General features: G+C 39.4%; 2 protein-coding genes across 4 annotated transcripts in view; both read right to left on the minus strand.

Moving 5' to 3' along the window:
* DNA2 (DNA replication helicase/nuclease 2) overlaps nt 1-14948 on the minus strand; it is a 34506-nt gene extending 19558 nt beyond the window's left edge. For both annotated transcript variants that reach the window (XR_014712356.1, XM_084633605.1), the window contains exons 1-9: nt 14699-14948; nt 13487-13666; nt 7708-7891; nt 6961-7106; nt 4394-4525; nt 3094-3313; nt 2258-2375; nt 1732-1897; nt 8-202 (exon numbers count right to left, since the gene is read on the minus strand). Coding sequence is in view for 1 of the 2 variants with exons in the window: in XM_084633605.1 (XP_084489731.1) it covers nt 8-202; nt 1732-1897; nt 2258-2375; nt 3094-3313; nt 4394-4525; nt 6961-7106; nt 7708-7891; nt 13487-13666; nt 14699-14781 (1424 nt within the window). In the remaining variant the exon portion in view is untranslated. The remainder of the gene's footprint in view (nt 1-7; nt 203-1731; nt 1898-2257; nt 2376-3093; nt 3314-4393; nt 4526-6960; nt 7107-7707; nt 7892-13486; nt 13667-14698) is intronic.
* A 7917-nt stretch (nt 14949-22865) lies between these two features.
* SLC25A16 (solute carrier family 25 member 16) overlaps nt 22866-27711 on the minus strand; it is a 43568-nt gene continuing 38722 nt past the window's right edge. For both annotated transcript variants that reach the window (XM_084635017.1, XM_084635018.1), the window contains one exon: nt 22866-23675. In XM_084635017.1, the coding sequence (XP_084491143.1) occupies nt 23519-23675 (157 nt within the window). In that variant the 3' untranslated portion in view covers nt 22866-23518. The remainder of the gene's footprint in view (nt 23676-27711) is intronic.

Consider the following 27711-nt stretch of genomic DNA (forward strand, 5'->3'; position numbering starts at 1 on the left):
ATCTTACCTTTCTGAAGCAGGCATCAGCCATATATTTTTACGTCCCTTTTTGCCCTCTCCACACTGTGACTCCAAGGTTAACATCAGATACCACAGGCTGAAATACTGTAAGTGAGACAGTTTCAGATGCTGGGTCTCTTTTTCAATAATGGGTACCACAGCAAGAGGAATAAGGACATTGTCCATCTGTTGCTCTACAGCTCTAAAAATAGACACAAGCATCAAGTTAAAAAAGGAAAAGTCATCTTCTTTTAAGACTACATATGCTTACTAAATTCCATAAGGTAAAATACAAAAGCTAAATGAAAATATCTATTTGAACAAATCAAACCTAGGGGAAAAGCATCCTATTCCAAATCTTTACATGTGAGCATGAAATTCCAAATACAGAACCTGTTCCTACACCCCTTATTTACATTAGTACTTTCATATTAGTGACTGGATGTCCCCGGTAATAATTTGGAGTGTCCACAGATGAAAAGTTCACTGTTTTTTTGGTTTTTTTCCAAATAATTCAAGCATAATATTCTCTGTCCTCTACATAAAGAATGCTATCTCTATTTACAAAATGAGCCATGGCTGTGTAAAGATTCTGAAGACTATATTTATCAATATAGCATCATTTTGTCTTATGAATGCTAAATCCCCTTATCTTATTTAATGTACATATATACTTACATAGCATACATAATGGACTCACCCCAACAACTGTTTCAAGTGCAATACCTGTAGACTTTTTGGTATAGTGTCATGTATGAAAACAACACTTCTGAAAGGAAACAATTTTTAACCTAACTAAAAACTTCAGGCAGCTTTAAGATGGTCTTTTTTGGAGGACACTACAAGACTGGACTTTAAAAAGGAAAATATCACAGGGGCACAGGTGATTTAAATTTAGAAAACAGTATGGAGGCAAGTGGGCCCAGATCTCCCCACCATATAATTTTAGGCATACAATTTTGGCCACTATGTTTAGGGGTAATCTCCTTTTACTCCTCCTACTCTCTTACACCCAACACTTATGATGTAAATAATCTGAATTTTTTAAATATGATATACAAATGAATTACTGTATTATAATTAATAAAAGTTAATTTATTGAAAACCCATTTAATATCTTTGAGACTGCCTTTAATTGTATTCTTTTATCATGATAAAACAAAAATATAAAGTTCAATATCGTTGGACAGGCAAAAGAAAACTCAAAGTTTGTTATTAAAAATTCAACTTTTAAAACTAAGTGCAGAAAAATTTCAGAAGTTGGATGCACTAAACAGTAACTAAGGGTCTGTCTATGTGGTAAATTTTTCGAGCATAGCTCTAGCAGAATAATTATATCAGTATAGTTATGGCAGCATAACTCTCTGTGTGGATGCCATTCTGGTGTAATTATTCCTCTTATAGCTATGATAGTCAATTCCCTGTGTAGGCAAGCCTTAAGAGAATCACAAATTTAGACCCCAACCCTGCAAAGGTTTGGGTATGAGACTTCAGTGGGACTACTCACAGAGTGTAAAGATAAATAGTTGGGTAAGCCTCTGTAGGAGCAGGTTCTTAAATTGTCAAGGCTGGGGAGGAATCAATGGAACAATGCTTATCTTTGGAGAAAGTCATTGCATACCAAGGGCAAGTGTTAATCAACACTGTGAAATCACCACAGAAAATCCAAAACTGTTTTTTTTTTTAAACAAATTAAGTGTTTACTATCCAAAGTCTGAAAGTTTCTTTTACCTGCTATAAAGAAAGCAGTTGTGCATTTGTGAGCAATATTTACAGGCCCGACTATCATCAATTACAGGAGGCAAAGAGGAAAGTTGTGTTTGCTTATTTCCTAGGGCAGATTTACACATACTGTGGAATAAGTAAGAGGCCAGTTGATTTCTTAGCTTTAGTAATTCTGTAAAGGAAAAAAAGAAAAGAAATGTGAACTAGTCTTTCAGAGTTAGAAACAGGAAAAAAGTGAATATTTATTAATTGATTTGGGGCTCCAAGCAATGGGCACGTACACAGCACAAACAGTATTCATCATAAAGATATTTTTGGTGTAGTGTACATTTTTTTATATCCAAAATTATTCCAGGAAGATTAAGCATTCTTGTCAAAACAAAGAACTTATCTCAACACTGTTTACTAGTTTCTGGAAGTGGTACATCAACCAGTATAAATATTTTCAAGAGAGAACAATGTAGTAACCGTTAATGTGGAAAAAAACTCTTAGAATTTACAATAGTTAAGCACTGTTTCTGGGAAAAACCACCTCTCCTATCCATTCGATTGCCAGACACAGGATACATATTGCCAGTTTTAAGGTAAAGAAGAAATCCAGCTTCAGGATCCGCTCTTCGTTCTTGGTTCAACAAGGTGTACAGAACAACCTGAAGACATTTAAAAAAATGTATTAAAGTGTATTTTGATATTTACCTAAATTGCATAAGTCATATGAATATGTTAAGGTTGTACAGGTAAGCAGCCTTATCATTGCCAACAAGATTACAAAGAATAAATGCTTGTCATCTAATTGATGTTTTTCCATTAAAGATTTCTTCCATAAGAAAAATCTCTAAAAAAGTTTAAATTTGAGAATTGCTTATTTAGTTGGCGATGCAGGAAGTAAATACCCATAACTCTGCCACCTCTACAATATTATACCTCCCCATCTCTGGACCCTGAAGAGGCCTCTCTGAGGTATTAGCTACGGAGGAATGAATAGTTACCCATCCAGCCCTGCAGAAATCTCTTGAAAGATAACACAATTTCAAGCTAATATTCTCTCTTCCCTAGAGCCTTTGCGGGAGGTTTTGCAGATCAAAGATACAATCTCCACACAGTGATCCTGGTTTCTTCCCTTGGGGCTACTCATTGAGATTACCTCCTCGCTCCCTTATGGAAATCCGAACCTTTGCTTGAAGGTGGTAGTTTGTAAACACTTCCACATTCCTCAATTCCTCATTCATAAATACAGGTTTGAGATCATGATAAGCCATCCATAATACCTAATTATATTACATATAAACTGGTTCAGCCATCATTTATTAGATGAAGTGCAAACAAGTATATGACAATTGTGTATGCTGAACATTTAAACATTTCTACCTGACTTCTGTGTTCTATGGAGTTAGATTCCTTGCCAGTTTTAAGCTCCAGTGGCATTATTTTATATTGCGTTCCAGACTTGCGATGTATTTTCACACCAACTGTAACATCAATCTTGCCCTTTAATCCAAACCTGGGAGACCAGATATTCTCTTCAATATCCAGGAACTCTGCAACTTCAATATTACAAGATAAATCTTCTATTTTTCCATCACTTGGTCTACGAGGAAAGCAAAACAAATTTAAAAAAAAACAAATAACTTTATCACCTGAAGAGTTACAAGACTACTTTAGAAACAGATATAAGCTGCTGCATTTCTCTAAACAGGTACCCATGAGAATTCCAAAGATTTAAATCTTCACAGGGAACTTATTAGTGTGCCTGCACTGCAGTGGCAAAAAGATCTGTGTGTGTAATATTAGCCATTAATTTAAGATAGTTAGAGTGTTACGGCCCGCTCAAGCAAACTTTCTATATATGGATCAGGCCTCAACTCAAAAGGCTACCTTAAACTGTACACTGATATGGTAATTTCTCAGTCTGAAGAAGTTATATTTTTAAAAATTATATTTAAATGTTTGTTACAGACGTGCAAAAACTTAATTTAAAGTGTCATGAATTCCTTCTGAAGAACATGCCTTATTTGATCTTCAAAATATTTAACCTTTTTAAAAGTTACCTTGAAGTTAATACTATTTAAAAAGCACTTTTATTCCTCAACCGTGCCAATTTAACTATGAAGGAAATAGAGGACCAGGTGACTGGCCTTTACATCCACGGGAGCAGGCAGCTAAATGGCAGAGAAGCATGGACAGGAAGAAAACTTTGCAATGAGCAAGTATGATGAAAGCCAGATTTTTAATCTTAACTATATATATTTTTATAGCTTAGTCAATTGATTAAATAAGCTAGTTCTTCCAGTGCCAAAATTTCTACTCTGTGAATTGATTAACACTGACTACTGTGACTAGAATCTTTTTAAGAACAAAAGGTGTTATTTCTACAAGATCCATTCTCCATCACCACGGACACCTGTAATATTGTTTCCCAATCAATGCAGCTGCAGCTAAACAAGTAACTCACTGTAGACCAAGTCATTCTTTGCTTAACAAGGCCAACTTTCTAGGCAGCAAGGCCATGAGTCAGCTCCACATCAATAAATGCAGAAAGGAATAAAAGGTTTTTGCTTTAAAATTCAGATGAACAAATTAATGAGACAAAGTAAAGTAATTTCACTAGTGACATCTTTGCTAGGTAACAATAAAACAGGTTTTTAATGTGCAAGTAATGGTTTCTTACAGTTTTATCTGCATTTTGTTGTGGTTAGCTTGACTAGGTTTGTGCATGAAGTCTTCTGCCCATTTAGAAATTGATGGAAGATATTCTTCTATCTCTTGCATGATTTCTTCTTGTTTCAGATTTAAGTAGTACCTGTACAAGTGAACCCATACACGTTAAGTACTACATAGAAAATAAGGAATAATATAGGGTGAAGGAGAATAGACTCTAAACTGAATATGCAATCTAGTTTACTGGGGCCTCCATCCTTCAAAGACTTACACAAGTGTTTAAACTTTCTGCATTGTGGGATTGCTCACTATATGAAGTTAAGAGTGTGCAATAATGGAGCATCTGAGACAATTAGTTATAAACCGCTATAAAAAGAAAAATTACTTAAGTCTCTGCTGAAAGATTTACACACAAATATTTGTGCACTCTGAAGTAGTTTACTAAATATTAGCCTCAGTTAAAAACAAAAGAAAAGGCTTCAAAGGGGACTATGAACATTTATGTGAACACAGGCACAGGATACTCCCCTATAATGTTAGGCAGCACATTTAGACTCATTTAGGAGTTTAGGACTAGATTAGTTGTATTCTGTATTATCAGGTCTAGATTTCAAACCTGACAGCCATTATCCTTAAGTTTATTTATGCATTAGAATTACTTAAATTGAATTACATGGTCTCAATTTTAATTCAAGCTCAGAGCGATAGGAGTGGCATTTTAGTTTATTTTAAAGAGATGACAAATTTAGACACTAAAAGAACTGAAGGAAAATACAAAAAAGATTAACAATCAAGAAACCTGCCACAATAGCTGCCAACAGAGCAAGTAGAAAACAAAAAATACCTTCAGATAAAATGAAATATTGCTGCTATGGTTAACTCGCATGGGAGAATAAGGCCCCAATCTGAGAATTGGGACAAATATATTTCTTATCAGTTCAATACATTTGAACTTCTAACTGTCCATGGACAAGTGACCATTAAAATTTTTCCTGCAGCCTGTGATTTACAAAGTACTTTCTGCACAACTCAAGTTCATAATTAGGGCTATGTTTTAGTCACAGGTATTTTTAAGAAAAGTCATGGATCGGTCATGGGCAGTAAATAAAAATTCACAGGCCTGTAACCTGTGTGAAAGTAGAATGATTTATATTGAAATTATAATTCATTAAAGAAATGCTGCTTGAAGAGTTTGTTGAAATATAGTTGTTAGGAAGAGAAACATTAAGGAGTGTGAGACAATGGGTCCTCAAACTAATTAACTTAGAGCTCCTACTGAGCTAGGAGATTGGTAAATGTTAGTATGCAAATAAGATATGTATGTATATTTGTCAGTTTCTGCTTCCTTTTGTCTCCTATGTTAAATTGGCTTTGGCTTCTGCATAAATAAGTTAGATTGAGCTTTTGCAGGGGGCTCATTTATATCTGGGTGCATTGGCAAAGCGCTTTGCTAATAAACAGAGTGGTCTGACAAATTATGTGAGTCCTGAATCTGACTTTGACACCTGTCCATGACTTTTACTAAAAATACCCCGACTAAAACTGGGGGAGAGGGGCCACAGGTGCTGGGGGCACAGGTGGTCGGGGGGTGCTGCAGGTGCTGGGGGGGTTGGTGGGGCTGGGGCAGGCTCTTTACCCAGCTCCAAGGAAGCAGCGGCCCCAGCTCTCTAGAGCTCCACGTGCTGCCTCCACTCCACCCCAAACCCCAGTTCTGCAGCTCCCATTGGCTCGGAACCACAGGGCAGCGCGCAGAGACTGCTCAAGCAGCAGCCAGTGCGACTGACCCAGGGGACTGCCCAAGCTGCTCAGGCAACTCCTGGGCCTGACGCACAGGGCTGCTGCAGAAGTCACAGAATCCATGACTTCCATGACTTCTGTAACAAACACAGAGCCTTATTCATAATTGACGGACTTTGTAGCAAAGTTAATCAAAGTCTTGAGATTAGCATCATCACAAATCTGATGGCCTTCAGATCAAAATGTAGAGTCTTTTGTCGCTTTTGGCCACAAACACAAAATGGGAGTTTGGGAATTGAAGAGACAGATTTCTGTAACTGTTAGTGTTTCTAGTTAGAATCTAAGATTAGTGGTATAAAATAATTAGATTAGTACTCTAAAAAAAATTAGAGACCTCACTGCTTTGTCAGGTGAGAATTTTCTAGGGATCAGCACAGTATTTTTTTTAATTATTTGTGTCATGTTTAGCACAGATTTGCAAAACTTGTGACAATCTAATAGCCCAGGCCAAAAAAATCCACTTGCCCACCCTGCCAAAAGAATAATTTTCCTCACCTCTCTCGTGAGTGGCTATGGTTTTGTACATCTTATTCAGTTGCTGAATTCAATTTAAATGAAATATTTTACTCTCAGACAAGGAAGTGTCTTTATAAAAACCATGAATACTTTCTACAAACACAAAGATTATTTTGGTGGAATATTCTTGAATTAATAATCCTGCTTCTGAATATCCTGCACTTTAAAAGAGTTACTGCACCACAGACACTACACCTGGAAGACAAAATTATCATCTTCTTCCATCCTTCAAATCTAGACACAGATATCTACAATGTCACTTACATTTCTTTTAGATACTTTGGTCCATGGACAATTCTGAAGGCAAGTTCTTGTAGTTTTTCTTGTGCAAAGTTATTTGTTACTCCTTGCTGGAAAATTTCATGAAGGATTGTACCAATCAGCATCTGCCGCGAACTGGACTCACAACTCTACAAGGGGAAAATAAATTAAAAAAAAAAATCACAACAAGCACACCGCTCCCCCACGCAGGAAGCAGCAGGCTCATTCCAGCACCATGCTCATTCCAGCATGCATCGAATGCTGCTGCCAGCAGTAGGGACCAGCCTCTCCTCAGTCCACTGGAATGGGACCATGAATTCTCCCCACCTCTCTGCATTCAAATCAGGCTGCTTCCTCACCCATGCTGCCTAGGAGGCAATAGGGAGAGAACAGGAAGATTCTCCCTGCTTTTAGTTCCCGTGCCTGGATCCAACCCTGGTTTGCAGCAGCCCAAAGCTGCAATTACAGGTAAAGTCCTGCTCAGCCCTATACTCAGTACACAAGGAATTTTCCAGTGAACTTGGCTGCAAAGCTCCACAAAGTCTCCGATAACGTGCAAACTAAGATTTTTTCCAAAGGCTTATAACTTGGCCAAATTTCAGTAGATTTTCACATGGATGGCAAAAGGCACAACCCAGACAAATGCCACTATCTGCCAATTTTCATGTCCCTGCTCCAAAGCATGGACTTTTTTTTAGTGATTTGTCACCAGTTTTAGGATGTTTTATATTCCATGGTTTCCGTACTCACCCTGAACTTTTCACTCAGTACTGCTTTTCTCATACATCGAATACTATTTGATACTGTAGTGCCAGAAAGCAGCAAATCTGGGTACAGAATTAGATATCCAGAGTCTCTATTTATTATCCAGGTACCAGAATGACAATCTCCTTCTAAGTGAATGATGTCTCCTGGAACTACTGGAACAGAATACCTATAAAGTAATTACAAATTGCAATAACCATTTGCAAGACATAAGGATATATTAGAAATGAAGTTCATATTCCAAAATCAGAGTAAACCATCCAATTTTTCAAAAAGTCAGCCTGGAAAAACCACTGAAAACAAATTAAATAAAAAGCAATTTACACTAGTAAAACAAGCATGATTTTCACTGACTGTTACAGAAACAGTATCTTAATATTTGAGAGAAAGCGTATTTCAAAAAAAAAAAAAAAAATTGCACAAATTTCTGTTACAGACAACACACATGTACTCAAATAATTCAAACCCCACCAAGAGCAGTCTCACAAACTAATCCAGTATGTTTTGCACTCAGATCTTGTACATGATCATGGACTTTGTACAGAACTGACTTTCTACTCATTTACAGTAACGTCAAATAGAATTCTGCAAGATTTTTATCAGTTCTATATAGCCTCATTTGTAAGCAGAATCTAAGATAATTTTTTAAGAAGAACTGCAGTAGTGACTTCAGAATAGAACAGAATCAGGAAGACATTCTACCAGATTATCCAATGTAATACAACAACTGAGAACAATTACTTGCCAGTGCCCCTTATAAAAGCAATCACACTCTGAAAGTGTCCCATCCCAACCAAGATTTTAATTCTCTACCACAAGTTATCCTCTTCTTGAAAGCCTGTCTTTAACTTATTTTAAGTGATTGCTTTTTGGCATTGCCCTATCTTCATATAACTGAAGTTTGCCAACTTTAGCATCTGGAGTAGAGCTCCCAAAAACTGAGCCCATGAAATCCAGGGGATAGGGATTCTGCATTAAACTAGTTCCGCTGTATTTTCCACTAAACAGCTACTCTCAAATTTAGTGATCTGAAATGAAACTCACTTTATGACACGGTTATTCTTACTGAGACTGTGTATCTTGAGAAACGTGCAACCTACATACTTTACAGAATCAGTGTTCCTGGAGGCCATGTCATCAATTCAATTAGCACAAACTGCTGCAATTAGCACATAAAACAGCACATTTACAGTTTCACCATTTTGCATGTTTGTTAGAGTATTAAGCCATGACAAAATGATGTGAAGACTAGAAGACAATATAATTGACATTTGATACCAGCTGCTCTCAAGATTAATAAAAGACACTAACATGTTGATACCATATTAAGTCATATATTGAGTTGATATTATATTAATTGTATTAAGATAATATATTTGAATTTTGTTTTCATCTTTAAGATAGTGAAAAACTAGGGCTGTCGATTAATCGCTGTTAAGTCACGTGATTAATAAAAAATTGCTGTTAATCGCCATTTTAATTGCGCTATTAAATAGAATACCAATTGAAATTGATTAAATATTTTTGGAAGTTTTTGTACATTTTCAAGTATATTCATTTCAATCACAATACTGAATACAAAGTGTACAGTGCTCACTTTACAGTGAAAATATTTGTAATAAAAATATAAAAATGGTAAAATAGTATTTTGTAGTTCACCTTATACTGCACTGTAGTGCAATCTCTTTATCATGAAAGATGAACTTACAAATTTAGAATTATGTACAAAAAATAACTGCATTCAAAAATAAAACAATGTAAAACTTTAGCGCCTACAAGTCCACACAGTCCTACTTCTTGTTCAGCCAATTGCTCAGACAAACAAGTTTGTTTACATTTGCAGGAGATAATACTGCCTGCTTCTTGCTTACAATGTCATCTGAAAGCGAGAACATGTGTTCGCATGGCACTGCTGTAGCTGGCATCGCAAGATATTTTCGTGCCAGATGCGCTAAAGATTCACAGGTTCTGTTCGATAACGATCCAAAGCAGTACGGATCAACGCATGTTTATTTTCATCATCGGAGTCAGATGTCACCAGCAGGTTGATTTTCTTCTTTGGTGGTTCAGGTTCCGTAGTTTCCGCTTCGGAGCGTGGCTCTTTTAAGATTTCTGTAAGTATGCGCCACACCTCATCCCTCAAATTTTGGAAGGCACTTCAGAGTCTTAATCCTTGGGTTGAATACTCTACCTATTTTTAGAAATCTCACACTGGTACCCGCTTTGTGTTTTGTCAAATCTGCAGTGAAAGCGTTCTTAAAATGACCAACATGTGCTGGGTCCGAGACTCCTATAACATGAAATATTGGCAAAAGACAGGTAAAACAGAGCAGGAGACATACAATTCTCCCCCAAGGAATTAACGCATTATATTTTTAACGAGTGTCATCAGCATGGAAGCAAGTCCTCTGGATTGGTGGCCGAAGCATGAAGGGGTATATGCACATTTAGCATACCTGGCATGTAAATACCTTGAAATGCCGGCTACAAAAGTGGCACGCGAAGGCCCATTCTCACTTTCAGATGACACTGTAAGCAAGAAGCGGGCAGCATTATCTCCTACAAATGTAAACAAACTTGTTTGTCTGAGCAATTGGCTGAACAAGAAGTAGGACTGCGAAGGCACTGAAGTTTAACATTTTTTTTTGAATGCAGTTATTTTTTGTACATAATTTTACATTTCTAAGTTCATCTTTCATGATAAAGAGATTGCACTACAGTATTCATAGAATATCAGGGTTGGAAGGGACCTCAGGAGGTCATCTAGTACAATCCCCTGCTCAAAGCAGGACCAATCCCCAGCCAGGGCTTTGTCAAGCCTGACCTTAAAAACTTCTAAAGAAGGGGATTCCACCACCTCCCTAGGTACGCATTCCAGTGCTTCACCACCCTCCTAGTGAAAAAGTTTTTTCTAATATCCACCCTAAACCTCCCCCACTGCAACTTGAGACCATTACTCCTTGTTCTGTCATCAGCTACCACTGAGAACAGTCTAGATCCATCCTCTTTGGAACCCCCTTTCAGGTAGTTGAAAGCAGCTATCAAATCCTCCCTCATTCTTCTCTTCCGCAGACTATACAATCCCAGTTCCCTCAGCCTCTCCTCCTAAGTCATGTGTTCCAGACCCCTAATCATTTTTGTTGCCCTTCGCTGGACTCTTTCCAATTTATCCACATCCTTCTTGTAGTGTGGGGCCCAAAACCGGACACAGTACTCCAGATGAGGCCTCACCGATGTTGAATAGAGGGGAACAATCATATCCCTCGATCTGCTGACAATGCCCCTACTTATACACCCCATAATGCCATTAGCCTTCTTGGCAACAAGGGCACACTGTTGACCAATATCCAGTTTCTCGTCCACTAGGTCCTTTTCTGCAGGACAGCTGCCTAGCCATTCGGTCCCTAGCCTGTAGCGGTGCATGGGATTCTTCCGTCCTAAGTGCAAGACTCTGCACTTGTCCTTGTTGAACCTCATCAGATTTCTTTTGGCCCAATCCTCTAATTTGTCTGAGTCACTCTGTATCCTATCCCTACCCTCCAGCATACCTACCTCTCCTCCCAGTTTAGTGTCATCTGCAAACTTGCTGAGGGTACAGTCCACACCATCCTCCAGCTCATTAATGAAGATATTGAACAAAACCAGCTCCAGGACCGAACCTTGGGGCACTCCGCTTGATACCAGCTGCCAACTAGACATGGAGCCATTGATCACTACCCGTTGAGCCCGATAATCTAGCCAGCTTTCTATCCACCTTATAGTCCATTCATCCAGCCCATACTTCTTTAACTTGCTGACAAGAACACTGTGGGAGATAGTGTCAAAAGCTTTGCTAAAGACAGGGAAGAACACGTTCACTGCTTTCCCCTCATCCTCAGAGCCAGTTATCTCATCATAGAAAGCAATTAGATGCGTCAGGCATGACTTGCCCTTGGTGAACCCATGCTGACTCTTCCCTCTCCTCTAAGTGCGTCAGAATTGATTCCTTGAAGACCTGCTCCATGATTCTTCCAGGGACTGAGGTGAAGCTGACTGGCCTGTAGTTCCCTGGATCCTCCTCTTTCCCTTTTTAAAGATGGGCACTACATTAGCCTTTTTCCAGTCGTCTGGGACCTCCCCCGATCGCCATGGGTTTTCAAAGATAATGGCCAATGGCTCTGCAATCACATCCGCCAACTCCTTTGGCACTCTCGGATGCAGCGCATCCGGCCCCATGGACTTGTGCTCGTCCAGCTTTTCTAAATAGTCCTGAACCACTTCTTTCTCCACAGAGGGCTGGTCACCTCCTCCCCATGCTGTGCTGCCCCATGCAGTAGTCTGGGAGCTGACCTTGTTCGTGAAGACAGAGGCAAAAAAAGCATTGAGTACATTAGCTTTTTCCACATCCTCTGTCACTAGGTTGCCTCCCTCATTCAGTAAGGGGCCCACACGTTCCTTGACTTTCTTCTTGTTGCTAACATACCTGAAAAAACCCTTCTTGTTACTTTTAACATCTCTTGCTAGCTGCAACTCCAGATGTGATTTGGCCTTCCTGATTTCACTCCTGCATGCCTGAGCAATATTTTTATACTCTTCCCTGGTCATTTGTTCAATCTTCCACTTCTTGTAAGCTTCTTTTTTGTGTTTAAGATCAGCAAGAATTTCACTGTTAAGTCAAGCTGTCACCTGCCATATTTACTGTTCTTTCTACATATCAGGATGATTTGTTCCTGTAACCTCAATAAGGATTCTTTAAAATACAGCCAGCTCGCCTGGACTCCTTTCCCCCTCATGTTATTCTCCCAGGGGATCCTGCCAATCAGATCCCTGAGGTTGTCAAAGTCTGCTTTTCTGAAGTCCAGGGTCGTATTCTGCTGTTCTCCTTTCTTCCGTGTGTCAGATCCTGAACTCGACCATCTCATGGTCACTGCCTCCCAGGTTCCCCTCCACTTTTGCTTCCCCTGCTAATTCTTCCCAGTTTGTGAGCAGCAGGTCAAGAAGAGCTCTGCCCCTAGTTGGTTCCTCCAGCACTTGCACCAGGAAATTGTCCCCTACACTTTCCAAAAACTTCTTGGATTCTCTGTGAACTGCTGTATTGCTCTCCCAGCAGATATCAGGGTGATTGAAGTCTCCCATGAGAACCAGGGCATGCAAGCTAGAAACGTCCATTTTTACCGGAAGAAAGCCACGTCTACCTCATCCCCCTGGTCTGGTGGTCTATATCAGACTCCCACCATGACATCACCCTTGTTGCTCAAACCTCTAAACTTAATCCAGAGACTCTCACGTTTTTCTGCAGTTTCATACCGGAGCTTGAGCAGTCATACTGCTCTCTTACATACAATGCAACTCCCCCACCTTTTCTGCCCTGCCTGTCCTTCCTGAACAGTTTATATCCATCCATGACAGTACTCCAGCCAGGTGAGTTATCCCACCAAGTCTCTGATATTCCAAATCACATCATATTGTATTGTATGAGGTGAACTGAAAAATACTATTTCTTTTGCTGTTTTACAGTGCAGAAAATTGTAATAAAAATAAATATAAAATTAGCACTATACACTTTGTATTCTGTGCTGTAATTGAAATATATTTGAAAAATGTAGAAAACATCCAAAAATATTTAAATAAATGATATTCTATTATTGTATAATCGTGCAATTAATTTTTGATCACTTGACAGCCCTATAAAAACCCCACCCAGAAGAGAGCATGCAGACAACTTAGTTCATAATAGAACACCATATCCCCTCACAGAAAATATTTATGTTTACATATCAGTTACCAGTCATTCCTTAGAATACACAGTTCTGTATCTTCAAGTGATTGAGAAGCCGTAATTGTCAGGTGTTTCTCAGGATCATCCTCATTTTTCTGTACTACATTGATTCTTAAGATACGGTATCTGTTGTTCAAACCTTTGCTGAGTATTGTGTCACTTAAGTCAACTGCTCTCTTCTGAAAACTTAAGAAACAGTTACATTAATGCAACCAAATACACAGTGGTGTTTGGAGGTCACAGCCACTCCATATTTAAGACTGAAGCAAGCTTCCTAACGTAAAACAAGTTTTCATTCCTCTGCCATGTGTCATCCCAAGGTAGAGTTTTTCTGGGAAATCTGGTTGAAAATAGCAAAGGAGCTCTGGAGCCTACATCAACAATGCACTGCTCTAGAACAGTAGTTCTCAAACTATGGGTTGGGTACAGTCACAAACCCATCTTAATGGGGTCACCAGGGCTGGTTTAGACTCGCCAGGCTGGGCCTGGACCTGAAGCCAGAGCCTGAGGGCTTCAGCATTAGGCAGCGGCAGGGCTCACTTTACAAGCCCTCTACCTGAAGCTAAAGCCCTTGGGCTTCAGCTTTGGACCCCCCCCCACTCAGAGCAGTTCAGGCTTTGCCCCCTCTTGCCCCCCCAGGTGGTTGGCTCCAACTTTGGTCCCCCCTCCTGGGTCATGTAGTAATTTTTGTCCTCAGAAAGGGGGTCGCAGTGCAATGAAGTTTCAGAACCGCTGGTCTAGAAACTCCAAATTCAATTTGTTCCAAGGACGTTGTTGTTTTGTTTGAAAGAGACGCCTTCCCACCCACCCCAAAGACAGACCGGGGAGCTCTGCCCTGTGGCTCGCAGCCACCCTCCTCCTCAGTACAGAGACGCAGCCTGGAAGCTGGTTCCGGGACACAGGACGCCCCAGTTCCTACCAGAGAACTGCCTGTTGGCCACCAGCCACAGTGAAACACCTCGGGCTACAATCGCCGCTGCTTTCCGAGCCGCTCCCCGGGCTCGGACTGACAGCCCCGGGCGCGGGGCCGGCCCCCCGGGGCAGAGGAACTGGGCACAGGGCGCCGGGATCCCCCGAAGCGAGGGGCCGGCAAGGGGGGCTCGGGCCCCGCAGCGAGAGCGCGGAGCGGGCCGGGCAGGCTGAGAAGGCGGCTGGCCCTGAACCTCGTTCCTACTTCGAACAGCGCGCGCTGTGGCGGATCCCTCCCCCGGGCGGTACCTCTCCGCCGGGGCCAGCGCCTCACAGGCGCTTTTCTCCATCAGCTCCTCCAGCACCCGCTGCTCTTCCCGCCCCAGCTCCATGACGATGGTGGAAGCCGAGAGACCCGATACCGGGCGGAGAGGGCGGTGACGGAGGCGCGACCGCCTATGAATTAAAGTCCCGCCAGCCTGGAAGAGTCGCGCAGGTTCTGTAACGCCGCGCTCAGCTCAGGGGCGGGACAGAAATACAGGCCCGCGTGGTGCAGGCTGGTGGGGGGACGGCGGGCGCGAGCGGCGCTCAGCCAATGGAAGGCCGGCCAGCGCAGCGAGCGGCTCGCGCAGGGCACGTTGGGGGGAGGGGGCGTCGCTGCCAGGTAGCAGGCTGTGGCTCTTTGTCCCGAGTGCGTCGGACGGGGGGGGGAGGGGGAGAGTACAGTGTTATTCCCGGGCCGGCCTGCCGGGCTTCCGTAGAACGAGCACCCGCCCGGCGAAAGTGCCATGTGACGTTCAAGGGCCACTGCGCCGTGCCGGAGACAATCCAGACCGGCATTACAGCGCATCTGCTCTGTCCCCGTCCAGCCTCACGCTGCTGCCGCCAGCTCGTCTGAAGTGCGGCCGGGCTCGTGGCACTGTCACCGCTCCTTGCTGCTGGTGTTACAGAGGAGAGCAGTTTGAATGGGTGGAGCTGATATCAGGCTGGGGGGGTGTGGTTTGTTTTTCAGGTTATTTGTGCATAGTCCGCCCACAGCAAAAGGGGAGAGAAAAATACATTTGAAAAGCAGACACAGAACAGCGGGGTGAAGCCATAAAATATGTCAGGGACTCAGTGTAGTATCTCAAACTACATTCAAATACTTTTTTTTTTAACTGACTAGATTTCATATTGTTTAGGGAAGCTCTAGAAAACTCTGCCTACGAAATAAAAGCATGTCTTACAAACACCAAACCTGTAAGAAAGGACTTCAGACATAAAAATGGCCATACTGGGTCAGACCCGTGGTCCATCTAGCCCAGTAGCCCGTTTTCTCACAGTGGCCAATGCCAGGTGCTTCAGAGGGAATGAACAGAACAGATAATCAAGTGATCCATTCCATCGCCCATTCCCAGTCTCTGGCAAACGGGTTAGGAACACTTCAGAGCATGGTTTTGCATCCCTGCCCATCCTGGCTAATAGCCATTGATGGACCTATCCTCCATGAACTTAGCTAGTTCTTTTTTTAACCCTATTATAGTCTTGGCCTTCACAAAATCCTGTGGCAAAGGGTTTCACAGGTTGAGTGTGCCTTGTGTGAAGAAATACTTCATTTTGTTTATTTTATATCTGCTGCCTGTTAATTCCATTTGGTGACCCCTAGTTCTTCTGTTACGTGAAGGCGTAAATAACACTTCCTTATTTACTTTCTCCACGTGTCATGATTTTATAGACGTCTATCATATTCCCCCCTTTTCCAAGCTGAAAAGTCCCAGTCTTATTAATCTCTCCTCATATGGAAGCCGTTCTATACCCCTAACCATTTTTGTTGCCCTTTTATGTACCTTTTCCAATTCCAATATATATTTTTTGAAATGGAGAGACCAGATCAGCACACAGTATTCAAGATGTGGGCGTACCATGGATTTATATAGAGGCAATATATTTCCTGTCTTATCTATCCCTTTCCTAATGATTCCCAAAATTGTTAGTTTTTTTGACTCCCACTTCATAATCTTCTTCCCAGCATAAGTAGTTAAGAAAAGTCCCCTTCTAGGCTAAGGATCTCTCTAGCTGTCCTTGCTTCGAAACCTTGAGTGTTGATTTCAGGGAAGCAGTCTCAAACATCTTACACTGCATGATAATGGAAAGTGTCCCCTTTATTTCTGTGGCAAATGAGGGAGAAAAGGAAATTTTTTTATGAACATCATGTGTACCTCAGTTCATATGCTTGATACCCTGCCTGGTTACAAGGAGTCAAATCAAAGAAGGCTGTAAGAGGGGAAACAGCAGCAAAGATAAGGTACCGTATTGTCAGAGAAAGTATCAGAGATACCTAAGGAAACAATGGGGAAACTATTAACTGGGGAATACTCACCTGCCTAGCTCCAGCTGGGCTAGCCAGGTTTATTCTCACCAGGTTCAAATCCAAGGGCCTATTAAACCAAGTCCCCAGCCCAGGAAGGTAGGAGGCCTTAAGTAGATTGCAGCAGGTGGAGATCAGTCTCTGAGGGAAAAAGAGCATGTTAGAGGGGCTGTCTGTCACTCCCAGTCCAGGACAAGCGATGTCTGAGCAGAGTGCAATTTACCCAACACTTCCAAGGGCAAAATAGCGTGGGCAAGAACCAGCCTTTCCTTGTTTTATCCATTTTCCCTGTTTGCTATGTACCTGTAGGTGAATAAACAATATGTTTGTTTTGATAAAATTGTGTTTTGTCACTTTAGTCAGCCACTGGTCACATACTACCAGAAAGAAATTTTCTTGCTAGTGGTAAGTACAATTGGGCCTGTCATGGTTACACGGTTGGGAAACAGGGGGGCTGCAACCCAGAGATCAGTCCAAAAGTGGTTGGATCGCAGTATTACACTCCTGAGAGAGGTAAAGGAAGCCAAGCCTGTCACCTGAAGGGTGCACTCAGAAGGACTAAATGGGCTCTAAAGTACAACTCATCCTGCAACAGTGATCATTTCCGTCTGGCAGAATCTAACAATGACCTAACAATCTATGTCCCATTATCCCCCTGCCTTTTTCTGCCTTTTACTTTCTCTAATGTAATACGTGGCAGATGGTTGCAAATAGAACATTGGACTTATTTTCAAAACAGATTGAAAAAAGTTAAGCTGTGTGAGCTCCTTTAAGTTACACACGATAGCTGCCTCAAGCCCCACAGAAAAGAGATATGGACAACTGCTGTTGAATTAATTTTAATTCACTATTTTGAAAAGAATGAATAACTTAAGTATCAAATATCAATGGAAAAATCTACTGTTGTATGTTTGTATGTTTCTTATTGTACAATATGAGAACTGGTTATTATGGCATGGGATAGGCTATATTTTTACATATTTTTAGTGTGTGCATGGTTTACTTGGTATTGTGATTTAAGCTCTGTTTGACAAACATGGAGTAGGGATACTCTGACCAAAAAAATAAAATAAAAAAATCCAAGATTTATATGCAAACCGAATGCATACTGGAAGCATGAATTAGTCTGATCTGTACATGAAATATGGCTATGACTTCGATAAAAAGCTATATGAAAACAATACTAAACCCAGAGCACCCCAGTACTCATCATAAATTTAAAGAAAAGTGTGAAATGGAGTTTGCTGTTAAAAAAAATAACACCCTACAAAATAGGGCAATCGATTAATCGTAGTTAACTCACGTGATTAATTTTTTTGAGTTAATTGTGATTAATCGCACAGTTAAACAATAAAATACCAATTAAAATGTATTAAATATTTTTGGATGTTTTTCTACATTTTCAAATATATTGATTTCAATGACAACACAATATACAAAGTGTACAGTGCTCACTTTATATTATTTTTTATTGCAAATATTTGCACTGTAAAAATGATCAAATAGTATTTTTTAATTCATCTCATACAAGTACTGTGGTGCAGTCTCTAACGTGAAAGTGCAACTTACAAATGTAGATTGTTTTTGTTACATAACTTCCCTCAAAAACAAAACAATATAAAACTTTAGAGCCTACAAGCCCACTCAGTCCTACTTCTTGTTCATCTAATTGCTAAGACAAACAAGTTTGCTTACTTTTATGGATGATAATGCCGCCTGCTTCTTATTTACAATGTCACTAGAAAATGAGAACAAGCATTCGCATGGCACTTTTGTAGCTGGCATTGCAAAGTATTTAACATGCCAGATAGGCTAAGCATTCATATGGCCCTTCATGCCATTCCACAGTACATGCTTCCATGCTGATGATGTTCGTTTAAAAATGAGTTAATTAAATTTGTGTCTGAACTCCTTGGGGGAGAACTGTATCTCTCTTGCTCTGTTTTACCTGCATTCTGCCACATATTTAATGTTACAGCAGTCTCGGATGATGACCCCACTACACATTGTTCGTTTTAAGAGCATTTTGACTGCAGATTTGACAAAACACATAGAAGGTACCAATGTGAGATTTCTAAAGATAGCCACAGCACTAGACCCAAGGTTTAAAAATTGAAAATGTAGAAAACAACCAACAGTATTTAAATAAATGGTATATTAACAGTGTGCTTAATCGTGATTAATTTTTTAATCACACGATTAATCACGATTATTTTTTTTTAATCTCCTGAAAGCCCTACTAGAAAATCAAACTTTCCACCACATCTTCCTTTACTGAGCATGTAAAGAGAAAAATATGAGAAACATGGAAGCAAGTGGCTGATTGACTAAGGTAGTGATGAGACCTTGGCTGGAGCCAACTGATCTGCTCTTGGACTCTCTTTGTCTGAGACTGAAGCCCAGACCACAGAGTGATACAGGGATTGAGGAGAGGAAGGAAGACAAAGAACAGGAATTTAGGGAAAAGAGGGACTCAACTTTCCTAAAGAAAAATAGAAATATCTTTTCAGGGCAGGGGATGATGGGGAATGGACTCAATTCTCTTTCAAGCTTAAGTTTGTGTAATTTTCCTCCTCCTGCTCTTGCTCTCTCACTGGTTTAGCGTTCATGACTGACTCCTTATTTTAGCTGCATAAGGGAGACTAACCTATTCAGAAAAAGGGGGGAAAGAGTTGAAAGAGATAAACCCAGGCACTTAGAAGAGAAATTCAAATCTCCCCAAACCTATCCTCTAGGGCATGAAACAATACATTTCCTTAAAAAATTGGGATTATTGGATTAGCAAAACAAACCAGTTTTTGAATACGTTTTGTTTTAAACTATAAATACACTTTAAAAGTGTATTTTTATTCTGAAAAGTGAAACCAAAAATGGCACCATCTTACTAGGTAGATCTGTTCTTTATATTCATTCAGAGTCAGAGCTGCTTGTTTTAGTAACAGTTTTTACCGCTTTTTACACCTGTTAATCCTGCATAGCCAAGACAGCTAAATTAGATGCAAAAAAGCAGCAGCTGCAAAGCCAGAGATGAGTATCAAGGCATCTCTTCATAGGAGCTAAGCAGCATTCCTTCCCTTCCTCCAGTGAAAGGGCTGGAATTGAACCAATCTGAATGCACCACTGGGATCTGTAACTTTGCTAACCTTTAACAACAAACTGAGTGAGATGCAGTAAAGGGATGGGGGAAGTGGTGTGTTAAAGTCCAGTGGACTTTCACACTGGAAGGTGAGGAAACTGAGGCAAAGGACTACTGCCCAAGATACTGTGGGGTGGGTGTTTTAATTATTTAAATACTTTTAAGTCAATGTTGCTGTGCTGTGTTCCCTCTGCCCTTAATAAATGTTTTCTTTGTTTTATACACAGACTTCGTGCTTGCCAGTGGGAAAGTACTGCTTATTAAAGGCACCATGAGGAAGTATTTAGTTTTCCCAGATTTCTGGGTGCAGGCTCCGGTCAGTTTTGTTTTGTAATTTTAAAAGGAAACCCTAGACACTGAACATGGCCCTTGTTGCTGCTGACAATACCAGCCAGTAAGGTTATATTTTTGTGTTGGATTCTATTCCATCTTGTGCAGCAAAACGATTGTTTAAATTCTAATCATACCTGTGCAAACCCACAGAAGACAATGGGACTTCACATGTTTTATTAAACACAGAATTTAGTCTACAAAACCTTTATTACTGCAATGATACTAAAATGGAAAAAGAACTAAGCTTGAATCCTAGAGCCCCACTGACAGAGCTTGCAAGACAAAAACAAAAATCAACAAAACAGAATCTCACAATGCTGTTTTTACAGAGTTGTTCTTCAGACTACAACTGCAATTTAAGTCTACACATATGCTTAGTAATTTGCAGGGTGGATAAAAATCAATTTTTTTTTTTTTAAATCAAAAACTGATTTTTTTATTTAAATCTGATTTTTTTTTTATAAAATGCTTTTTGAGGAAAAAACCTATCTAGTTTTAATTAAGATAAATTATAGCTCAAAGACATCTCATCATGGAACAGGGATTATAAATTCTAATTCTATAGTGTGAGACAATATATTCATGTAATGTTTAAGAAAAGTTTTGTAAATGAGTTCTAATTGTTCATGGATTAGGGACCCAATCGTATGGGGTTCCACAGGCTTCTGTATAGATTATTTAGGTTAATCTTTCTATCTACCCAATGGGACGCAGTGCTCAGTCTAGAAGATACAATCAGAGATGCTTAGTTTTGCAGTTCTTAAATTATGGATTTGTGTCTCCAGAAGTAACGTGCTTGTTAACAGCAAAAATGTTTTTAAATAAATATATAGAGGTGAGAAATAACAGACTTCAACTCTATTGCCCATCTGCAAATTTGTGTGCACAGAGTCAATCCCTTACCTCTCTCTAAAAGTGCCAAGTTTCAAAACGTTCAATGAATAGAAGATTTTTGGGGGCAGAATAGAACTGGACAAGGAGAAGAAGTCTGGAGATAAATGTGAGAAGCGAGGGACATATGCTTGTTTTGTTAAAATATTATATATTTGCTGTTGAAGAAAAAAATCCAGAATACTTAACGTTGTGTTTTAGTTAAATAAAACCATTTAAATGTTTGTCTGGTGATGTTCTCCTCCTAATACAGCATGGCAAGAAAATCCTCCAGATATTAATGATTAACCTGTTGAATTGGAGATAGTTCACTTCCCAATGATTTCATAAATATCTGCTTCAATTACCTTTGGTAAATGAAATAACCAAACAATCATTCATTTTCTGATATAGCTGTAAAACTCATCTGAAAAGTTTTCAAAATAAATCACTGTTTAAAAATATATAGTGTGTACCTTCTAAAAACAAAACCTACATCTATCTCTAAGTTGTGAAGAATATGTATTAAGGTTATAACAACCAACAAGAATGCACTTTTATGTACAAAACCATGATGAAATCGAGTCTTCCTGAGGAGTGATTTAAATCATGATTTAAATCAATTTAAATCATGATTTAAATCAATTTAAATCCTGATGATTTGTAATCTTGAAGAGTTGCTTCTAACACAATTAATTCTCCTTTAAATAAAACTAAAAGTCAGACCAAAATCTTAATTGTAGTCTCTTTTAATCAAGCATGACAACTTTGTTTATGTTTATTTACAAGGGGCAATATAGTATAATTCCAGAAACATGCATTTCTATTGTCTGCAATATTTACAAATCATATAAAGATATTTTATTGTTATTCAAGGTTTTTTAATAAAATAAATTCAAATACATCTCATTCTTTGCCAATAACACTGGTAAATATCAAAGAAATATATATTTTAATAAAATGAAAAAAATTCCAACCACAAAAGTTATTCTTGATGTATAAACTCAAATTCTAGGTTGTGGCCTTGTCGTCAAAAATAAGTGATATTGATTATGAAATCACTATTTTAGTTAATATATCCATTACCAGGACATCACTCAAAATATTTACAAATCAATAAATAAACTTGCATTACTTAACAGTAAATGACTGAAAGAATAGTTATTCTAGTTTTACAGTTTCTTCAGCTAAGAAGAAGTTCTTTAAATTGAAATTGTACCAGTGTAAATCATGTATGAGCAGATCTGTTAAGTCATTTCCTAGCTCAAGAAGAGCAGCAACTGTAGCAGAAAAAAAAAAAATCAGAGTAATAGTATACTGTATACTATACTCCACAGCCAGAATAGCACACATCCCCATTGTATATATTAATACTATTACTGTCCACTGTTGTAAACAAACTCCAGTACAGCCTTTATTTTCCCCTTCCCCAAAAAGTATGCACATGGTCCAGGTAGGTAAATGCTGCAGCATACACAGTCTTGTCTCTACTTTCTCCTCCATCACTACACAAAGACAAATGTTTTTCGGGGCTAATGTGACAAGGTGTAGAGTGCCCTCAACTTCCAAAAAATTGACTTGAAGGCATTCAACACCTTACAAAATGGTATGCAATATCTTGCAGGATTGGGCCCAGAGACCTCCGTTTTACATTTGTTATTGTAATGTAGGAATTTTCATTTATCAGATCCTATTTTAAGTTAATAGCATACTTAGTAATAGCATTGTTTTTAAAAGATAACAAGCAAAGTTACTGACTTCCAAATAATAAGATTCTGTTTTTAAATTAATCTCATTATTAGTATTTATTGAAACAGTTGAAGAGTTTCATATTTCTTGAAATGTTTATCCATCAGAAGATACAGAACATTACTTTATTTAATTGTACACAAACAATTCATATGCAATAAAATAAAGCAACCCTTAAATTGTGGGCTACCAAGTTCTACTTTTACAAAATCTCACAAGCAAGTGAAAATTAGGTTCATTTTATTCAAGTTAATTTATTTAATAAAGAAAATTAGACATTTAACTTCTGGGTTAACAAGCAATACAATGATAAATAATATTAAAGTCCTGGAATGACATCATAAAGCTAAACAGCAAACAGTTTGAAACCCGTATCAAAATCTGGTTCCTTTCATTGTAACTGTGATGGTTGTAAATTATATAATTTATTTGTATTAACCAAATGGAGCCTACAAGTACAAGTGCAAAGAGTTGGTTATAGCTAATTAATGTCCATGTTAGGCAATTTCCTGTTCTGACTCCAAAGGGTTCTATTACTCCATGCTTTTTTTTTTTTTTTGGCAAATAAAATTAAGTACTAAAATTCCAATAGTTCACAGTGACAGATTAAATTTCCCATTTCAAGTAATTTACTCACAAACATAACATGAAGACTGATAACTGTAGTTTTTCAGTGAAGTTTAAGGAAAAAAATTTAGTTGAGGTGCAACAACTGTCTCATAAACTCATATGTGGTAAAAGCCACAGCCTGGGAAGGTATACAACGAATATAATTCAGAGATAAACCGCGGTATAATCCTCTTCGTATTCCATGGTGTCTATATACATACTTCAGTGTCTGCACCATTGTACTGAAAAGATAAAAAGAATCCAAGCCCTTATGCAATACATAGATTTATTTAATATTGAAAATCATTTTCTTAAATACAAGGCATTTCATGTTACTTTTTGATTTTATGGGATAGCTAATGAAAGTCATGTGACCACTCGAGCTATCTGAGCTCCTCAAAGGTTTCTCTGTTATCCTCTCAGTGCCACTCTGAGGTATGTACATGTTAACCTATTTTACAAATGAGGAACTTTAAGGCAGAGAAAAATTAAAGGCTTGTCTACATCGGTGCATCTCAAAGCGCACTACAGAACTTTGTGCATGCTAACAAGGTCCACATGGCCAGTTAATGCATGGCAAGCGAGTGTGTTGCAGATTTTCGCCTAGCTTCCTGCATGCTAACTCTCCATGCAAACAAGCCCTAACTGTTGTCACACAGGAAATCTGTAACAGAGACTTGATTAGAACGCAGATCTCAGCCTCAGTCCAGTGCCTTAGTGTGTGTTTGTGGTGTGCTTGCTGCTTGACTGAAATATACCCTGTGGTCTGTTTGTTTGGGGACCTATACGCTGAGCCTAGCGGCCGGCTAAGCAAGGCTGAGAGCTTCTTAACAAGGCTTTTATCCCTAAGCGCTTTAGCGTCCATCGACCGTTAACCAGGGGCCAGGGCTACTCAGAAAGACAAGGGCTTTAAAAAACCTGCCCGTAAGAGAGACTAGAGGAGCTAGTGAACAGGAGTGGCTAAAAGGGGAGTTTTGCGAGGGAGTTTAGAGTGGGAATATGAGGGGAGGCTAGATACATTTAACATTCCTTAAACTTAAAGCCAAAAATACCCCCTGATAAAAACAAAACATCAACAAAGGAACAAGCTGCAAGAGTAAAAAGAGAATGCAGGCAGAAGTCCAGCAACAGAGTCGGGGCTATCCAGTTTATTGTACCCAATGCAGCATGTATGATTACCTGCCTTATGGGCAGGTGGCATATGTATGCATTCGATGCAAGGAGCTCTTGGCCCTCAGAGACTGTGTACGGGCTTTGGAGACCAGTGGCTGAACTGGAAGAGCTAAGGGAGACACAGAGGTACATAGATGAGACTTTCCGGGACAGAGTAGAACAGTCCCACCCTGGGTCTGACAGTCTCAGGGAAGAGAACATCCAACTGAAGCAAAGGGAAACAATCCCATAGCTGGGACCCCCCTTCCAGATGATGTTGTTGTACCCTCTCACAGTGAGGCAACCTCTCTGGGGGTTGGGGGGGCGGGGCAATGACTCCAGTTATGGGGAAAAGCCAGGTAATAATTATGAGGGATTCAATCATTAAAAACACAGATAGCTCGGTTTGCAATGACCAGGAGAACCTACTAGAATTCTTTGGGGGTCAATAAGCATGTGGACAAGGGGAATCCGGTGGATCTGGTGTACTTGTATTTCCAGAAAGCCTTTGACAAGGTCCCTCACCAAAGGCTCTTAAGCAAAGTAAACTGTTATAAAATAAGAGGGAAGGTCCTCTCATGGATTGGTAACTGGTTAAAAGGGTAGGAATAAATGGTCAGTTTTCAGAATGGAGAGAGGTAAATAGTGGTGTCCCCCAGGGATCTGTACTGGGACCGGACCTATTCAACATATTCATAAATAATCTGGAAAAAGGGGTAAAAAGTGAGGTGGCAAAATTTGCAGACTATACAAAACTACTCAAGATAGTTAAGTCCCAAGCAGACTGCAAAGAGCTACAAAAGGATCTCTCAGAACTGGGTGACTAGGCAACAAACTGGCAGATGAAATTCAATGTTGATAAATGCAAAGTAATGCACATCGGAAAACATAATCCCAACTATACATATAAAATGATGGGGTCTAAAGTAGCTGTTACCACCCAAGAAAGAGATCTTAGAGTCACTGTAGATAATTCTCTGAAAACATCCACTCAATGTGCAGTTGCAGTCCAAATAGCGAACAGAATATTGGGAATCATTAAGAAAGTGATAGATAAGACAGAAAACATCACATTGCTTCTATATAAATCCACGGTATGTCCACATCTTGAATACTGCGTGCAAATCTAGTGGCCCCATCTCAAAAAAGATATACTGGAATTGAAAAAGGTTCAGAAAAGGGCAACAAAAATTATTAGGAGTATGAAACGGCTTCCATGAGGAGAGATTAATAGGACTGGGACTTTTCAGCTTGGAAAAGAGATGACTAAGAGGGGATATGATAGAGGTCTATAAAATCATGACTGGTGTGAAGAAAGTAAATAAGGAAGTGTTATGTACTTCTTCTCATAACACACGAACTAGGGGTCACCAAATGAAATGAATAGGCAGCAGGTTTAAAACGAACAAAAGGAAGTATTTTTTCCACACAACCTACAGTCAACCTGTGGAACTCCTTGCCAATGGATGTTGTGAAAGCCAAGACTATAAAAGGGTTCAAAAAAGAACTAGATAAATTCATGGATCGTAGTTATGGTTATTAGCCCGGATGGGTAGCAATGGTGTCCCTAGCCTCTGTTTGCCAGAAGCTGGGAATGGGCGACAGGGAATGGATCACTTGATGATTACCTGTTCTGTTCATTCCTTCTGGGGCACCTGGCATTGGCCACTGTCAGAAGACAAGATACTGATCTAGATGGACATTTTGTCTGACCTAGTATGGCCGTTCTTATGCTAACCATAAGACTACCCCCTTTTCTTTAAGGCTAAAGATTTGGAACACATTCTGTATTTCAGACTCTGCACTAAGATGAATTTCCAAACATTATCTCTGAAAAGAGTACTATACTAGCTGCACAATTTTTATAAATAGCCTATTTTAACTGATAAGTGAAGTAGTATATGCTTTAGATCTGCAGATAACTGTTTTTCCTCTTTCTGAACTTACAGAAGAGAAGAAACTAGTAACCATCAACAAATAGATGCTAAAATATAGCGACCAAAAAAAGTAAATATTGTCAGAGATCTGAAAGATGGCTCAGCATTCACGGGCTACCAAATAAATTATTCCCTGAACACATCTCCCATAATCCTCCAAACTTGAGGACTTTTACTTTCTCTATTTCCCCATGCTCAAATACCAACATTATGACCATTGTCCATCCATCCTTGGAGCTAGAGATATGGATTCCTCCAAAATACCAACTTAATAGGGATACTGAGTGGAAGACCTAGTGTCTTTATAATGGTTAGTTCCTGCAAGCCCAAGAAGCAAGAGATCACCAAAACCAGTAATCAGACCTACATTATATATATATATATATATATATATATATATATATATATAAAAAAAAAAACTGTAATGAGCTAAAAAGATTGATGTTTATATAACTGAATAGAAAAATAATGGATTTCAACTTCCATTTGCCCCATGCAAATTAATACCAGCTCTTGGTAAAAGTGTGAATTTAATCGGATTTGAACAATGTCTTATTATGGAGTTTTCACTTAGTGTTACCAAAGTGCACTATGCAAGAGCCGGAGATATTTGATCTTAGACTGTCTACACAGCAACATAAGCCTAGGGTTCATGAAACTCAAGTTAGCTGACCTGTGTCAGAGAACCCTGGACTTGAGCATCTTCACTGCATTTTAACCCTAGGTTAAGAATTTTCTGACCAATGCTCAAACCTAGGGTTCTGGCGTCCATACTGCAATTGCACAGACTTGAGTCAAAGTAAACATATCCCAAAATGCCAAGTGCCCCTCTCCCCTCAATGTCAACACTCTAACCCTAGAACATAGTGCACTGTGGGAAATCTTTACTGCTTCCCATTTCCTGACTGTGGAGGTGCTATTGATGTGACTCAGGAGCCCATAAGGGGCACACAAATACATAAACTGCATAATTAGCTCCTTTGGTGGCTGTTTCAGTAGAAAGAATGCAGTTTGAGACAGCTTTATACTAAACTACGATCCAATCTGAAAACTGTGCTCTCCACCTTTAGGCTGATTCACACTGGCAGGAAAAGGTTCTGAGAATAACTAGAACATCAAACTACTGAAATAAAACTTTGCAATTCTTAATTTTTAGAACAGAATGGTCAATGAAGAGTATTTTTGTTTG

Source organism: Lepidochelys olivacea (genome assembly GCF_965140295.1).
Source record: "Lepidochelys olivacea isolate rLepOli2 genome assembly, chromosome: 7".
In the NCBI taxonomy this organism is placed as follows: Eukaryota; Metazoa; Chordata; order Testudines; family Cheloniidae; genus Lepidochelys; species Lepidochelys olivacea.